This window comes from Branchiostoma belcheri, unplaced genomic scaffold (assembly GCF_001625305.1).
Source record: "Branchiostoma belcheri isolate BF01 breed outbred unplaced genomic scaffold, Haploidv18h27 scaffold360, whole genome shotgun sequence".
NCBI classification, from domain to species: domain Eukaryota; kingdom Metazoa; phylum Chordata; class Leptocardii; order Amphioxiformes; family Branchiostomatidae; genus Branchiostoma; species Branchiostoma belcheri.
The window spans coordinates 88,698-106,195 of NW_017803977.1; the positions used below are offsets into that span (position 1 = coordinate 88,698).

The window sequence follows — 17,498 nt, forward strand, 5'->3', positions numbered from 1 at the left end:
GGTGGGCTGGCCACTAGGTGTGAGATTTAGTCAGAGTACATGTAGGTCCTCTAGAAGGTTGATGACTATTATCTTTTTTCGTAACATCTGATATTCTTTCTTCATTGGGAGGAGTAATCAGACTTTTGCTACAAACTGATTATTCATTTCCTCTTGACTAAATGTACTTTGTATCAAATTGTTTGTCTTAAAAAATTTTTTCTAGCCATTTTGGCATGTACATGTATATAAGTTGTACATGTATAACTGGTGTACTTGAGTCAGAGATGTCTGACCTATATCATGATAGATATTGCTGAAAATTGTCATGACATTTGTTAAATCAGCTGTCTGATATTTACATAACACTGACGCTATTTCAACAAGTCAATTTGATACAAATTAGCTTAATTCAATTACAATAACTGATGGTTGTAATTCGCATTTTGTAACAGTTCAAAAGCTGACCTCCTGTCCTACGTAAGGAAACTATGTCAAGGGTTGCAACAGTGTGACGAGCAACCAGAAAATGTTTACGCCATTCAACGCTGTCTGGGCATAAAGAAGTACCTGGAAGTAACATACCACTGTGAAGGTGGGTACAGATATCTATTTGTCTTCTTTTGGTTACGCTCTGTGCCTAAAGTTAGGGACAGATACAGTGCAGGATACAGTGGTTAAAGTTCAGGACCTGGACCTAAACATCTGTGGACAATTAACAGTGTACATTTTGTAATCACTTTCAGTCTTTTACAGTGGTAAATTTTATTGTTTCTCATAGTATGAGGACTTACAATATCTTCATCTCAAAACGATACTATCTACAACTTTTTCTAATAACGAAGTGCCGAACTGTCAAGAGTCACGCATCTCTTTATTTATAATAATAATATCTATCTATCTATCGAACGATCGATCCATCAGTATAATCTATATGTTATAGTCTAAAAAGTGGTGCCCACTACACTGAGTGTTTTCCTCTGTTTTACCGGCAGAAGTGAAAAAGAACGTCGTCACCTTTCAAAAAGACCCCAGACAGTTGGACACATCAGACACTTGTGAATGGGGAGCACTGGCCGTGTCTTCGACTAACGAGATATTTGTGACTGACGAGCGCAACAAAAGTATCCAGGTCTTCAGCATGAAGGGAGTTTTCATTCGCAGTTTCTCCACAAGAGACTTAAAACCAGTTGCCATATCCACTGGCCGCAACGATACCCTGTGGGTCGTTTTGGAGGGATATGACATCCAACAGTACAGCAAAGAGGGCCATGTCCTTGCCAAGTTTACATGCAGCAGCACAAGTAAAGAAATAATCTATGGGATTGCCTGGCACGAGCTTTCTGACAGAATCATACTGACACAAGGAGCCTGGCCCACAGAGATTGTGTGGTTAAGTCCTACTTACACAACAACAACAACACCAACATGTAACATGAACAGGTTGTCGGGGACAGGGTCAGATGTAATATCAAATAAACAATCTATAACCATAGACATGAAAGGGAACATTTACGTCATAGACAAGTATGAAGCTCGTATTCTTAAGTATGGTGAGAATGGAGTCCACCTTACCAGTTTTGGCAGGCCAGGTAGTGGAGCAGGGAATCTTAATAACCCCTCAGGAATCTGTGTGGACAGTTTGGGGCGTGTGATTGTGGCTGATACTGGGAACAGCCGGGTGGAGATGTTCACAGCAAAGGGAGAGCACATCCGCACCATAGCTTATATTAATCAACCCAAGCATGTTGCTACAGGTGGGGAGGGGCAGCTTGTGGTGTTAAATCAGGAAAGCTTTGTAACCATCTTTCCCAAATATTAGGCCCACATCGATTCATTTTATGGGCGGTTATCGATGGGGTCCCAAACATTTTCAAGTAAAAATTTAGCAAAAGGACAAGATAAAAAAAAAAAAACAGGACTGTGGAAAAAAACGTGAGTCTGACTATATTCACTCTGACAACCATTTTCCTAACTGTCAGTGTCTACTGTATTTCAGGGAAAGCTAGCCGATGTTGGAAAACCAATATCCATTGAATTATATTTTACATGTAGCATGGTGATGTGATACTAGTAAATACTGCTAAGTATGTAATTCTGCAAATTAGCCTCTCATTTATCATTCTCTGAAAAGAGGCAATGACAAACTCTCATTGGCTCAAAAATTGATTATGTGAATGATTCTACAGATCATCGCAAAGAAAATAACCTCCTGTACACTAAAATTTAGACCGCCTTAGTCACGTTTTAACTGCATTATGCCAATTGTCATAATATGCTAATCTGTCTTTTGTGACATAATCAGTCAGCTTGTTCTTAAACATGACTTTGCTACTTGTCTGGCAATTAGTAAAGATGACACTGCCATCAAATAGAAATTAGCATTTTCCTTTGTACAATAATGACACTACAATCTAGCACATGGATGCCCCCTCTGATTGGCCCATATTCATCTATGTATACAATTTCATCTACGTATACAAGACTATTGTGACAATATGAAGACACACAATGCCTCAAGATACTTGCCAACTACAAAAGAGCTGGATTGCCTGTCAGTCAGATCTTGAATCCATTATTGCCGTCAACAGTGAACAGCACAGCACAGTCTTGCTGCTAGTGAGTGACAGAAAGGTAAAGTATCCAAATTGTGTTCTTTTGATCCTCGATTGATAATATACTAAATGACATACATAAAGGCTGTAGAACTTTAAACACTGTGTAGGTTTTCTGACAACCCTTCAAACACTCCACAGCACAACAAACACAACAGACTGTAACCAAGGACATTACACACAGACATTATACTGTGCATAATATCGGATAGTATAATGTCCTTGCTGTAACTCATGATATGTGGAACGAACCACTAACTATAAATTCAGAGAGCAATGATCTACTGCCAGAAAACTATGTCATACAAACTACTTAAAACTTAACATGTTATATGGGATATTGTTTAGAGCTACAAACCTTCCACACCCATACAGATAAGAAGACTGTCACAGAAATTCATACCAAGAGTTGGGCTGATTGATTAGGAAGATACCATACAACTCAGTCTGTAGGTGGCTTGTAACCATTCTTTCTGCACATTGAAGATCTTTATTTCTGTTTGAGTTTATATTTTGCATTAGTTGATGTCTTCCAAATATTAAATGAACAAAAAAACAAACACTTGTCAGCATCCTGAGGAGAAGTAGGGAAGTGAAATTGTAAAATCTCCTAAGTGTAACCCCCATTGGTTTATAGAATAGTCTGTTCCACTCTCTTTGGGAGGTCCCTCACCTCCATGTGGAATGAATCAGTCAGGTCAGGGGTGTTGGCCACTGTGGGTGTTAGCAGAAATAGTTGCTAAGACTTATGTATGCTGGGAAACTTACCATCTTGAGGTGGAATAACCAGGAATCTAGACTGTTATCAGGGTCCAACCATCCCAGCTCTTTGGCACCAGGTTTTACATGTTCAATTTGCCCCAAAAGGACTCAAATTTGATTGGAAGACCTTTGAATTCAGGTAGCAGGGCACTAGCTTTACTTACTAAGAATTTTGAGTTCACCAGATGTGGATGGAAGCCCTGGAGAGATCACTGAGGTGAGGTTTAGGCGTGAAAGTCAAAATCATGAAAACAAAATCATGTTTTATTTTACTGCTTGGCATGCAAGTATTGTTTTTGGACGCTGAGCTGTGGGTTTGTTTATCTGTTTGTCCAGAGTCTACTCATAAGAGAGTAGAGGTTCCAACAGTGGTGGGGAAAGATTGACAGGCAGAATGACAGGTCAAAGGTCTCACAGTGTGGGGAAGGGAGACAACAGGAATTAGTGGTCAACACGGGGGGGGGGGGGATTCGGCAAATCTTGAGAAGCAACCTAGCATTGTATACTTCATGGAAGTTGAAATATCTGATTTCTTGTTTTAGTGGATTAATTTTTAGGCACATACATTCTGACTAATATTTTAATATTACCGGTAGTCAGAATGTATGCCTAAAAATTAATATTTAAAAATATGATAGCCTTGAGCAAGATGTTGTTGCAAATATATAAGTGCATTGAAATCTTGAGAGCAAAGAATATTGTTATTCATTTGTTAAAACAGCTTGATACGTAACTTTAGACTCACTCTTTTTTGACTGTCCTAGATCATGTCGTCAGAACTGGCCACCATGGTTGCCATCTTCCTGAACAACCCAACAGATTTTTTCGTCGTTCGAATGGACACCGCCACTGGAACCCTCCAGGACATACGACATGAGGCTACCAGGCAGGGCGAGAACATCGCCAACTGTCTGTTCACAACTCCCGAGGGGGAAGTCATCGCACAGAGCATAGAACATCTACTACAGTATCAGGTATATTGGGGTTGCTTTGAACTTTTGTCATACTATTCATTCTAGTTGTTTGGAACTTGTGCTTGTGGCCATTTGTTTGTTTTTTTAGTTAGGTCACACCAAGTAAATTTTATGGATGACGTCCTTTGGAGACCCTAAATCTAATGCGAGAGGGCGAAAAAAAGGCCCTAAAAAACAAGATGCCTAGATTGGAAATATACTAAGAGATGACAAATGTTAGGACACAAATTGAATGAGGTGACACAGTGTAACAAGCAAGAAGTCTTTTATTCATCATCAAAACAGCAATAAACCAGGTGGAACAGCAGATGTCGTCCTGTCCTGTTTTCGCGTTACGGGTTTCACGTCAATCTGACGATTTGAGGCACTGTAGTGACTCTTTGGTCATAGTTACAGGAAGCAGAATTTCTTGTTTTTTTTCTAGGAGCAGGCCAAAATCAATGCGCGCGCGGACGTCATCCATAAAATTTACTTGGTGTGGCCTTAGTTGAAATGCCTAGATGTATGTATGCACCTGACGAATTGTTATGACACAGTCCAGTGCCCTGATTGTTACAAGTCAATTTCGACAAACACGGCATGAGTATAAAACTCACCTGCCTCGAAAGTTGTAGGCGTGGGTTGCAGAAATCTTCAGTCAGATCCACCTTTCATCAGTTTCATCCGCTCATCTGATACGGCCTCCAGGTGGGGGGACAGCAGGGTGGACGTCTCCACTCTACTTTTCTGCAACACCCTCTTGACTACTCCTTGGTTTTCCAGTGGAAGTCCTTCTTTCTGGCAGCCAAAGCCAGGAACTGATAGATAAACATTGACATTTGAGTTATTTTAAAACAAGATACACTGTAGCTGTTTCATTGTTATGAAGTAACTGTAAAACTCTGTATGTGTGCAGAAATAGAGAAGCAGAATTTTCATTAAAATATTAAAAATTAAACTCCCCTTATGATGTCTTTGATTTCTTGCTTTCAGCACATCTTGCATGGACCAGTCAACAGTTTTTTGAGGGTAAGTTACTAATTTTGTAAAATTTGTAAATTCATTGGCACCCAATCTTAATACATGTATGCACAAAGACTGAGTGTCTTTAACTGTTCTATAATCTGCAACAATCTGCAACTACAAATCTGCATCTCCTGCGCGTTAGTACTGTACAACTGTGAACTTAAAACTCAGCAAAAACCTCATTTCTCCTGCTGTGAAATGAAATTCCCACAAAAAAGGAATTTTAAAGGAATGCTTGATTAACTCAAGGAGAAAGCTCAATTCTGACACTGATATCAATGCACAAAACAATAAATGACTGACAACAATCTGGCTAATTGGCTATGATAAAGTTAATGTTTAGATACAAGTAAACATTTGATATGGATACCTTTTCCATTGATCCCATCCAGATGGAGAGGGAAAACCCAAAGGACATCCCCACCCCATCTAGCACCACTAGTGAATCTCACCCACCCTTAGCCAACACCTCAGAATCTCATCCACCCATCACCTCAAACTCTAGTGAATCCTCCCCTCCTAGTACCTCTGTTCAGTCTCCATATTTTACTTGCCAAAACCGTAATGGTCATCATCGGGAGGGGGCTATCATGTCCGGTAATCCCCCCTCGTCCAACAGCGGAAACACCGGCCCACCCCCTGAATTATACCCGATATTCACCAAGAACAGGAAGTGGACATGTACATCGAGCGCATCAAAGTTCCACGTATACAGCGAAGAGGACATAGCAAGTGAGTACATCTACATTACTACATTCTTACCTTCTATTTTTTTAAAGTGCACATCAATCTCTTCCCGGGCACCCTACCTTTTAAGCTTTATTTATGGTAGCTCTATTGTGTACTCTTTGTCTGTATCTTTATCTGTATAGCCCTTCAGTGCAACACACCAGCTATGTATTGACATGGGCAATTTTTAGGATATTTGACAAAAGTCTGCAACAATCTATGTCATGCCAAATTTTGATCTCATTCCTAAAGTGTGACTAAAGGCAATTGATTTGAATAGGAAATCACAGATGCATTTATGTATCAACATTGGATCACTTATCATTAATGTACCATTACAGGCTCTGCCACAGACAAGGAAAGACAGTACAAACAGTTTTGGAACAATGTTGGACAGGAGGAAGCTGTGCAGGGCATGACCAAGGCTCAAATGCAGGAGGAAGTCCACGACCACTGGAGAACAGTCAAAGCCAAGGCCGCTGAACCTACCCCTACAACCATGACTAGTACCACTGTTGTAACCAACACCACCTGTACCTCCACTAGTACCACTACAGTTACTGTCACCACTACTGTTACTACAGTTACTACCACTCCACTGTTGGACCAGCTGCCTGGGCTGAGAGCTCAGTTGGTCACAGGTAAGGACCATTATGTAGAAAGAAACCTGCAGCGATACTTTGACAACCCACAGGAGCTAGACAAGGTTGCAGAGGTGATAAGGAGAAGATATGTGAAGAAAGGAGTGAATGCAGGTTTTGTCAAACACCATGTATTGAAACTCACTGTCAGCTAGTTTTTATCTTGGTAAGCCAAATGAATAACTTTGTATCTTATCAAAGCGATACTTTTCCATCATTGGACCTCAAACTGTTGACATGATAGTGAAATATTCATTTTAGTTGTTTGATATTAACATATTTTTGTATTGAAATCAAAAGTAGCTTTGTTTTTTTTTAGCAGTGAATATGTGGCATCAACTGTTCTAGAAAGCTGTGGAGTCATCAAGCAACCAGGAAAGTTAAATGAAATGAAAACTTGATTCCAAGTCACTGCGCAATGCTTTTGACTAAGTAATGCTAATAGTTTCAAACTGTTTTCAAATTGTTGGGAACTACGACACACTATTTGTAAATCTTTAAAAATCCATTGCCTGCTTCTGTATGTTTTTAGATATCACTGCTTGTCACTAGTGGCTGTTTTGTGGTGCGACATCTATGTATGGGAATTTTACCCTGTACTTCACAAAAGTAATCATAAAGAACTGAAAGCAGCTGTAGACAGTAGCAATGTACATCCTCTCAGTGACTAGGAATTGACTAGAGACTACATCACTTTGTAATAGTATTTTATCAGGCAAGTAAGAAGAAAAAGAACAATGGACCGGCATGGAAATTAGATTAGAAAAGCAAGAATAAAGATGAATTCACTCTATGACTAGAATTGCCATCTCTTCATGAACTGACTATAGTCCAAATACTTATTCAATGATTCCAGGTTTTGACAGCCAACTATGACATTTTACCATTATCATAATACAACAACAACATAATACAGCCATTCTATGTACAGTGAAAAATTAACTATAAAACAGTAAATTTTAATTAAAGGATGAATAAGACAATGCCTAGTTATTTTCGAAGGGGAAAACACGAAAATGATGAGTCTTGCATGTGTCGGAGTTTACGAATTTTTCAATGCTATGTTCACAACTGTTTCAATGCTCAGAAAGAGTCGTTCTTTCTCGCGATTTTACATCGCACTTTTCCGTCAAATTATACTCAAAATGACCACGAAAACATGTTAAACAAAGTCATGTATCACTTACCAGCTAAAACTGACAGGAATCGTCTTGAAACTACGTAAGCCGGAGCCTTAAACCTATGCTTGGAGAGTAGGGCTGTTCACGTAACCGAGCGCATGCTAGTGGCGAATACACAACATACAGTGCTCAGAAAGAGTCGTTCATTTCTCACGATGTTACCTCACATTTTCTGTCAAATTATACTCGAAATGACCGCGGGAACATGTTAAACAAAGTCAAGTATTACTTACCACATAAAACTGACAGGAAACGTCTTGAAATTACGGAAGTTCATCAGTTTCTTCACTTGGGTGTCCAGGACGTCGCCATCTTGGCTTGCCATGCCACATTGCGGAATTTGCACCAGCTGCTGGGCCACAGTACCTGTTGGGCTACGCGTTGACAGATCACTTTATATACACAATCAGACTAATCTGAACAGATTTTTCGGTAAAACTGTGATAAATCTTCAAGCAAAGGCATTGTTTTGGGTTATTTTGACCCTTTATGAATGCGCGGCGTCTCTGTGGAAAAGATATCACATTACAATTCTGATGCAATGTTTACCAAACATCCAACAGCAAACTACGTACTCTAGTGTAACAACTCCTGTACATACCTAATAACACGTTGCAACCATGCATGCCGGTTAAGGGCTAAAACGTGAGAAATCATTGTTGACAGTTGTATTTGTGATAGCAATTCACAAGCCAGCCTGATCGCTCGGAATCCCGCGTGTACACATTACGTCCGGGGACAGTGCGTTCAGCACCAAGGACAGACCCCATTCTTGTATGTGATGGTGGTTCAGCACTAATTAGGACAGGCCTATGATTTTTGCCTTTTTCAACCTTTTTGTCCGGTTTGAATGTTACTTAAAGCTTTTCGTTGATTCTTTTTGCCTTTTTCAACCTTTTAGACCATGGACAGTTAATCTCAAACACGTAGCATTATACAAACCAAAATAAACAGACTGGCAAAATATATGTTAAATCTGCAGACCGTTGAATCCAACAAAATCATTTTATTACTTTAGAAAGAAAATCAAAAGTTCAAGAAACAACACAAGCTTGAAAAACTACAACTACTACACCCTAACTACAGATGTTTAATGATGAAACCTGTAAAACTAGCCTAGCAATGAACCAGTATTTTCAGAGGCTATGAGGAGCACCATGTCACATTCTTTGGGATAAAACAAGAGATAATGTAATTAAAAACAACTCCCTCGAATTAAGACCTTTGTACATGCTATGAAATCACAGACTTGTACAAGAACATAGCATTAGTATGGATGAAAATGTTGGTAAATTTACTTCCTTCATCCTGGCTTATTTTTTGGTTATTATGTTCTGTTTACTGTTGTATATGGTATTCTGGTAGCCACCAGTTTTCCAACAGTTGCCAGAAAATCAGCAGCCATCAGAATAACCAAGGAGGTTATACAATCAGGAAAAAAAAACAGAATAAGCAAAGAAAAGCCTAAGCTTGCTATAGAGTCTAGTATTAAGACCACAACTTGAGGTATGTGACTTTATACATTAAGGTGAAAGGATTTGTAGTAGTCAAAGTTATTGGGTTCTTGGGAAGGTATCATAATTTGTTGGGGTTATCTCTTTTAGCCCAAAGAACATTTAACTTAGTTATTTAGGGTTTTTAATAGGTGTATGTGACTATACTGTGTTGTACTAGGAGGTAATATTGTGCTTGGAAGACTATTTGTGTATTGTATTCCTTACCTTCATAGACTATTCTTAAAGTGTATAACACTTTTTCAGGGTGGTTTGGCAGTCACTGACTTGTATCCTTGGTTTATAGCACCACTTGTCTAACATGTGACTTGTCCTATGAAACTTATCACCATGGTTCTTTGTATGCCATTGTACCTCGACCTTTAAAGATATCACTAAGACTTGTACAGGAAGGAATCTAGGGAAACAAAATCACTACAATTCAGTGAACAATCTGGTATTGATGTTTGCTAATCCCTCGTTATCCTAACAATGATTATAAAGATGTACGAGAGAGCTACATGATTACAGAGAAGTTATCTAGCCTAGCGGCTGTCTGGGGTAGTAACCTGGCACGGCACCGATCTGGGGCCCGGCCTCTCTGATAGAGTACTCGATCTGGTCGGTTATCAGCATACAGACGCGGCAGCGGCCGACCATCCTCTCCATCTCTGTCCGCGCTGTCTGTGTGCGGATCATCTCCTGACACGGCCCGTCTCGCGGCTCGTACGGGTCACGGTTCTGGTCAGGGTTGTAATCTCTGAAAGACGAGAAACAGGTTAGTTACCTCATGGGACGGAAGTATTGTTTGGGTGTCTAAGCTGTGAATTTATATGTCTGTCCAGACAGGTGGACAGCACGCGGGTGGAGAAAGATTGACAGGCAAAATGACAGGTCGAAACTTCAGACACAGGAAATGGGGGGAAGTTGAGAGTAAGTTGATAGCACATGGGTGGGGAGCTTGATAGGCAGAATGACAAGTCTAAATGTCAGACGCAGGAAATTGAGTTATCTCGAAGGTTACAAAAGGTCGCAGGAGTCTGAATTCTCTGATTTCTTGTTGCTATAGAGGAAGATGTGTGGTGGTCCTCACAGCAGAGAGGAGTTGGTGGAAACAGCTGTAATGTGTCAGGAACTACAGTCTACACCACTAGGTACAACAAGCAGGTGAGGGAAAGACGTCATGATGATCATTTAATGGTCACCAACACCACTGATAAACATCTTGATCACAATGAAGGCAGTAATGTTACCGTACCTGGGAACAGACGCCAGCCAGAAGCTGAACTTGTTGGCGAAGAATCCGCAGGTCCCCCGGGCTCCGTGACACTCGATGAAGGGGGCGGGGCGGAACCTCTCCAGACAGCTGCCTGGGCTGGAGAAGATCTGACCACTCCCCTCTCCGGCAGCCGTGTGCTGGGGGAAGGAAATATCGATGTTAACAAGAAATCAGAGATTTCAGACTCCAAGAAAGTATCCAGTATTGGGCTTCCTGAATTCCCCCTTGATGACTGGTTCTGAGAGACCTTTGAGCTGCTGTCATTCAGCCTGTCAATCTTCCCAACCATGTGCTGTTAACATACACATTTGGACAACAAGTGGCTGTTTATGCATTCCAAAGCTGAACATGAAAGTTAACACCATCTCCTTTTATTCTTCCTGTCAATCTTCCCCAGCCACATATTTTCAACCTACCTATTCTGTTTGGACAAACAGACCCAAAATAATATTTCTGTTAAACAAGAAATCCAACATCTGTACTGCCTAGCCTTCAAGCATAACTCATAAAACAATGGAGGGTCATACCATGAAGAAGCTGAATCCTTCCCAGAGTGATTCCCACCTATGGTCCCGTGTGGGGAGGGGACAGTCGGGAATGTCGGAGCTCTGACTGTGGAACGCCATGACGGTAGATGGAACCTCGCACACCACGCAGCGGAGATAAAACGGAGCACGTCCATGCCTTGCACTGGGCTATCAGGGATCTCAGCCGGCGTCGAGACGGTGGATAACCAGTAGGTCTTGTCATCACGAGTGGCGTAGTGACATTGGAAGTTGATGTCACAGAACATGAAGGGCATGGGAGCAAAGGCCCTCACACAGGAGCCGGCCGTACCTGCAAATTATCATTAGAATATCAATAACCTTACAAATTTAGCTTTTTGCTGCAGTGATGTACAGTCAAAACTGACCTAAAAACTAGTCTAAAAACAGAGGACCAGAGAGTGGATTCATATTGCTTCTGTTATTATAATGTGAAAAATAATGTTTTGGCAGGTGGTCCTTATGTAGAGCTGGTCACTTGTAGAGGTTTGCCTGTAAGTGTGGAGAAGCTCCTGTCATTATTGTCCTGAGGTAGACTACAAAAATGTTGGCAAGAGAGAAAACCTTGGCTGTGTACCTCCTTGGTACAAGAAAGTCATGATGCAAGTTCTCAAGCAATGTATACATAATTGAAATCATTGTGATCTCCTCTAAGTGTTTTTTGATGATTGTTTTTACCGAGGTCCTGTCCATGAGCTCTCTCGTTCCCCTCTCCGTGAAGCAGACTGTACCCCTCCACATCTTTGTCATTCCCGGCAGACACTGTGGCACCATGGTGGTCTGACTGTGCCGTGTCATCAGATTGAAGGTGCGGTATCCTCCCTCTCCTGTGATGGCCACAAAGTGATGTGTTCAAAATGGAAGAAGACATAACATATCTTTTGGTCATTTGTGAACATGTTATGTTCGTGTGTTCAAACAAGAAATAGGAGATTTCAGACTTCTGGGAAGTATTTCTGGTTTTCCTGAAATTTCATTCCCAGACATCTGAGATGTGTTTTGAGTTTTCATGACTAAATTGCAACTGTAAATGGGAATAGTATGATGTAATTTAATCAGGTATTACTCCGCTTCCTGAATTCCTACCACCCAGTTACATGTAATCCCATATCTGCCACATGCTGGGTGACCTTCAGACTTACCCTCACTACAGTATTAATTATATTGTCAAAGTTACTAGTCCTACCCACCATGCAACTGAAGCTGTAAGGACAAGCACTGACACAAACTCACAACTCAGTCACCCAAAACAATACTTCTGTACCTGAAAGTAACTAATTATTACCGTCTGATCCTGATGGTCCTGGAGGTCCTCGATCTCCCTGGGGGCCTAAGAGACAGAAGTCACAAATATACTTATTTTATGAAAGTTTGAACTGTAAAGACCAACACAATACTTACTTGTTTAACTTCAATTGTAACAATATACATGTCTGTTATATAAAACCATAAACATTTCTTTGTACCAAAGTGATGCATCTGAATAAACAGAATCTTACCTGGGAAGCCGGATGGTCCTGGGAACCCTATACCAGCCTCTCCCTTTGGGCCTGAAACACCAAGATTTTAGATATTACAATAAAGATTACTATAAGTATATCTTACATGTATTAGTATGAAAAACAGCAACACGCAAAAAGCTAAACTTCACATAATACAACACAGAATACAATGTCTGTTATTTCTAATTGGTGAATTCAAATGATGTTCATATACAGATACCAAGGGGAAGTTGCCCCTCGTACCATCATAAAGTTTACATTTCATTTATTTCATTTCATTTATTTCGAAACCTTTTAGCCCTGCAGGGCTAGTCTACCAAGGCTCAAATACATGGAATACAGGCACTTCGAATTCGTTACATATATACATAGGAAATAGTGCATAAGATACAGTGCGAACGTTTAAAAAGACAAAAATACATCAAACATTTAAAGGAACGCACAAATGAATACTGACAATTTAAAAACTAGAGGTCGGCTTCATGTGACACTGTTTACTATGGCTTTCTTAAACTTGAGAAGGTTACTCAGTGTCTTGACATGATAAGGTAGGTCGTTCCACAACGATATTGCACGATACAGGAATGAGCGCTTCATACTGTTCGTCTTAGGTTTGGTTTACTAGTATACACTTTCAGAGATGTGTTTGTTCCAAGATTCAGAGGCAAAGAACACTCAATGTTTTCTTACCTGGAAACCCTGGACCACCTGGGGGCCCTCGGGAACCTGATAGCAAAATAGCAAAAGTGTAAATTAAGAGATTCTATAATTGAGAATGTCAGGTGTTTCAAAAGTTTAGATTAACTGCCACTCAGTGCCAGAATAGGTTAACTGGCAGAAGGTTGTTGAAGTAAGTCCAACTTTAGTTAGCTTGATTGATGGCTCCTTTCTAGCCTGTCTGCCAGAAACAAGGTGGAAGGTTGAATAGGTTAACAGAATGATATCTGCTCAGTTCTTTACTCCGGAAGTCCGGGCAAGAATTGGACTCGTCAGCCACACTCACAAAAGCAACTGAAGCAAACTGAAGTTAGTGTACTCATTGGGTACGATGGACGAACACCACAGTCTGGGTTTCACTACCATTGCCCTATGAGTTTCAGGTCAGTTTTGTTCCAAGTCTACAATCATAGATTGGTAAGGCCACACCGATTTAATTTTATGGATGACATCCCCTGAAGACCCCCAAACTAGTGCGCGCGGGCGAATAAAAAAAAATCCCAGCCTAAAATAAAAATGCTACTGAACCACAGGAATACAAAGCTGGTATTGTGAATTCCCGACAGTACTTAGAGACGTATACGACAAGCCGGCACATGCTGGCTTTTTTGAGGGCGACAGGCGAAAATCAATGCGCGCGCGGATGTCATCCATAAAATTAAGACGGTGTGGCCTAAGGGAAGTGCAGGTCTAACACAGAGGATTCCTTGTGGATACTTACCTGCAGGTCCTGGGGGTCCAGGAGGGCCAGGGAAACCAGTTCCCTGTGGGCCAGGTGCACCTAAAACAACACAGGCATGTCAATGTCATTACTGCTGAAGGAAAATCAATGTTTATAACAAAACAACAGGTTTGCAGAAATGCTTCAAAGATCTTGTTACAGTCTTACCAGGTGGTCCTGTTGGGCCAAATTCCCCTTTTGGTCCAGGAAAACCTGTTGAATGAACAATGGATGAATATCGTCATTTTGAATGAATAATGAGTATACAAATAGTAAAAAAAAAGGTAAGTTATTAACATCCAGTTGAAATGAATGGTACCCGGTATGTCACATCGAAGTCAAAGAAAAATTAAGGCTCTTGTACAACTTGAGAAATAACAAGATTGTCTTCCTCAAGGAGCAAAGACAATTTCCAGCACGTGACACTCAAAAATAAAAGGCTGAGACTTTTAACTGATAACGCTGTTTCCTACCTGGGGGTCCTGATGGTCCTTGTGGCCCAGGTCGACCAGGTGGCCCAGGGACACCAACTGCAGTGCCTGAATCATCTAGAACAAAAATATTGTTTTCAAACATCAGGCATTGCTGTACAGTTGTTTTCCAAAGTGTGTCAAGCATGTCTGATATACATTTAGTAGTAAAAATCTTCAGAAAATGGATGGACAACAGATTTTTAGGCAGCTGAATCTATGAAAGAATGATAAAAAAAAGAAAAGAGATCAGCCCACTCGTTGAATGATATCTGTAAATTCAAAACTTAATCTATGGCTCACCTTTTGGACCTGGAAATCCCGGGTCTCCCCTGTCTCCTGGTGAACCTGAAAGAATTTTGTCAGTACAAGAGATGTGTGAGTACCTATTGCAGATATTAGACGTCATTATTAAAACCTTTAAAACATTGATCACTATTATATTCATTGTGCATTTAGAATACAAGGACATAGACATAAGATGACACAACCCAAAGTTGTGCATTAATAGCTTTCAAATGTACTAATGACAACAATCGACTTTAAAATTATATGCTGACAACGTTTAACTTTGACTTACAAATTTCTTGACGTTGGATCAAACTAAGAAATACACTAGATGTTATGCCATTCTTTCATACAGCAGTAGCATGAAAGCTTAGCCAAAGTTCAAGCAGATGAAAACTACAGAAAATTATGGTATGAACACAGCAGTAATTGTTTACTTCATTAGTGATGGTTGGTAAGCAATGAATGCATGTAGTATTGTAATTACAAGGGGGAGAAATAAAGATGGCATTCTGGACTAGTGACAAACATAATACAGCTTGAAAATGATATGAATGGATGAATAAATGAATGAATGGTTGGATGGTGATTGGTTGAAAGCTGTTGGGTAATAATGTCTTGTTGGGTTAGTGTATGAAGAAGGTAAGTAAATCATCTATGTGAGAACTAGCTTCACCGCAGTGTTAGTATGATGCAGTAGAAACGTGAGTGATGAAAGGAAGTAGAGAGTGTGAAGAGATCAGTCATCCATCCCATGCAACGAAATAAAAAATACACCCATTCCTCCTTCTAACCTCCCTAGTTAGAATCTGTGGCTAACGGATCTAGTGCTTACTCCAAATGTGCTGCCTACGAACCTGGTATAATAGTCAGCCAAGCAGAGTTATAGGAAAAGCCTATAGAGTTCCCCGCCGAGACAGTATACTGTCCCGCATCCTCCTCAGTAACATTCCTTAGGACCAGCTTCTCCAGGTTTTGGTCTATGTTATTCACATCCGCTGTCTGGATGGAGGGGAAATTAAAACACCACCGTTTAGTTTGACAGTTTTGGTGCGTGCGGTGTGGTGTGTTCGTTTTGTGTCTGCTGGGGGCTTGCAGGAGGCCACGCTACCAAATACAAACTTTATCATCGAAAATGGAAAGGCAGACTTTTTTCTTTTCTTTTTTCTTTCAAGATCTTTAACAACTTATGCAGCATGGCCTCATGCTTGGCCTGTATCTCTTACTCTACCCTCTCCCAGTTACAAACTTTTACCTTTGAAAACAAATAACCAAGCACTCTGATTGACGCTTCCTAGGTAACTCTCAGCGCGGCAAGTGTATTTCCCCGCATCCGATTCCTCCACGTCCCTTATTATCAGCTTTTCTGCCGCATCTGTCTTACCTATCCCAGAAGTCTGGACAAGTATAACACATTCAGCATTAAACATACTTGCTTAACAAGACGGCTCGACCCACCACCACCTTAGGTTTCCAGCCTGTAGCATTTCATAACTCTCAGCTCTTTATGTACTCAGGCAACTTCAAACAGAATTGTGGAATATATTCCATTGAAAAGACGGGGTTTGGGCATGGAAATTTTTTACACTTTGCCTCAGTACTGGTTTTGAGCTGAGGTTGTCAATGCGTTGTCACCACAAAATTCCAAGGGGAAAGTTTTAATCCTTCACCGTTCCACTCACATCATCGATAGGAATGGTATCCGTATCTGAAAAGTCCATGCTGGAGCTCTGGAAGAACATGACGACACAGAGGTGTTTCTTTTAAAACAAATATCAACGGTTGCCACGCAATTTCGTTGCTTTTCCACCACCAAGCAAAGACAACCCACGGCAAACTTACTTTTTTTCCAATTCACCACACAAAACTGCAAACCCGTCACCGAAGCTTTTCTTTAATCAAAATGTGAGTTTTTTTGTTGCTTTTTCACTGGGGTTAGTTAGTTGACACATCACTTCACTGAAATAATGTACTTATGTTTTATAACTGCACTGCACAGCATTCGTGATTAAATACTGTGTGTTTCCTTAATGACCTGTGTGTTTAGAGTGTCCATTTGTTACATGTGTGGGGACATACCTTCAGTACTCTGACGTGGGGTTTGCCATTAGCATCCACGTAGCTCCCATTCACTTCATAGTGCTTCAGCCACTGAATGTGAGGCCGAGCATCACTGAAGACCTTACACTGGAAGTCCACTGTACTCCCCACCACCACTGTCTGGTTCTGGGGCAGTCCAGGGGCCAGGACGGGTGGGCTTGGGGATCGCTCTGCCATGATAAAGAGAAAATAAACATTAACCATTGCTCTTCATATTTCCTTAATTCACTCCNCCACTGAATGTCAGGCTGAGCATCACTGAAGACCTTACACTGGAAGTCCACTGTACTCCCCACCACCACTGTCTGGTTCTGGGGCAGTCCAGGGGCCAGGACGGGTGGGCTTGGGGATCGCTCTGCCATGATAAAGAGAAAATAAACATTAACCATTGCTCTTCATATTTCCTTAATTTCACTCCCTATCGGCCTTCTGAGGGGTTGACCTTCCGGAGCGGAAGCTATTTTGTGCTCTGCAATCTTATCAATGAGGTGCTTCCT

At 40.8% G+C, this 17,498-nt stretch overlaps 1 protein-coding gene and 1 pseudogene across 4 annotated transcripts; one reads left to right on the forward strand and one right to left on the reverse strand.

Annotated features, from left to right (window-relative positions):
- The first annotated feature begins 466 nt into the window (after positions 1 to 466).
- Positions 467 to 7,489, forward strand: LOC109476161 (rho GTPase-activating protein gacII-like). 4 transcript variants are annotated; one of them, XM_019777051.1, is made up of 5 exons: positions 467 to 574; positions 4,121 to 4,330; positions 5,303 to 5,338; positions 5,728 to 6,067; positions 6,406 to 7,489. In XM_019777051.1, exons 2-5 carry the CDS (start codon positions 4,124 to 4,126, stop codon positions 6,858 to 6,860), a joined length of 1,038 nt encoding a protein of 345 aa, XP_019632610.1. In that variant the 5' UTR covers positions 467 to 574; positions 4,121 to 4,123; the 3' UTR covers positions 6,861 to 7,489. The 4 variants fall into 4 exon arrangements, with proteins under 4 accessions (XP_019632610.1, XP_019632608.1, XP_019632609.1 ...); XM_019777049.1 differs by lacking the exon at positions 467 to 574 and adding an exon at positions 2,472 to 2,613; XM_019777050.1 differs by lacking the exon at positions 467 to 574 and adding an exon at positions 3,345 to 3,573.
- A 1,871-nt stretch (positions 7,490 to 9,360) lies between these two features.
- On the reverse strand, positions 9,361 to 17,207 carry LOC109476160 (annotated as a pseudogene).
- Between the last annotated feature and the right edge of the window lie 291 nt (positions 17,208 to 17,498).

Bases quoted from the DNA above. Each gene is read 5' to 3' on its own strand.
- LOC109476161 (XM_019777049.1), top strand. From the start codon at position 2,491: ATGCCTCAAGATACTTGCCAACTACAAAAGAGCTGGATTGCCTGTCAG. The intron at 4,331-5,302 runs GTATATTGGGGT...TCTTGCTTTCAG, and splicing joins AACATCTACTACAGTATCAG to CACATCTTGCATGGACCAGT. The intron at 6,068-6,405 runs GTGAGTACATCT...GTACCATTACAG, and splicing joins CAGCGAAGAGGACATAGCAA to GCTCTGCCACAGACAAGGAA.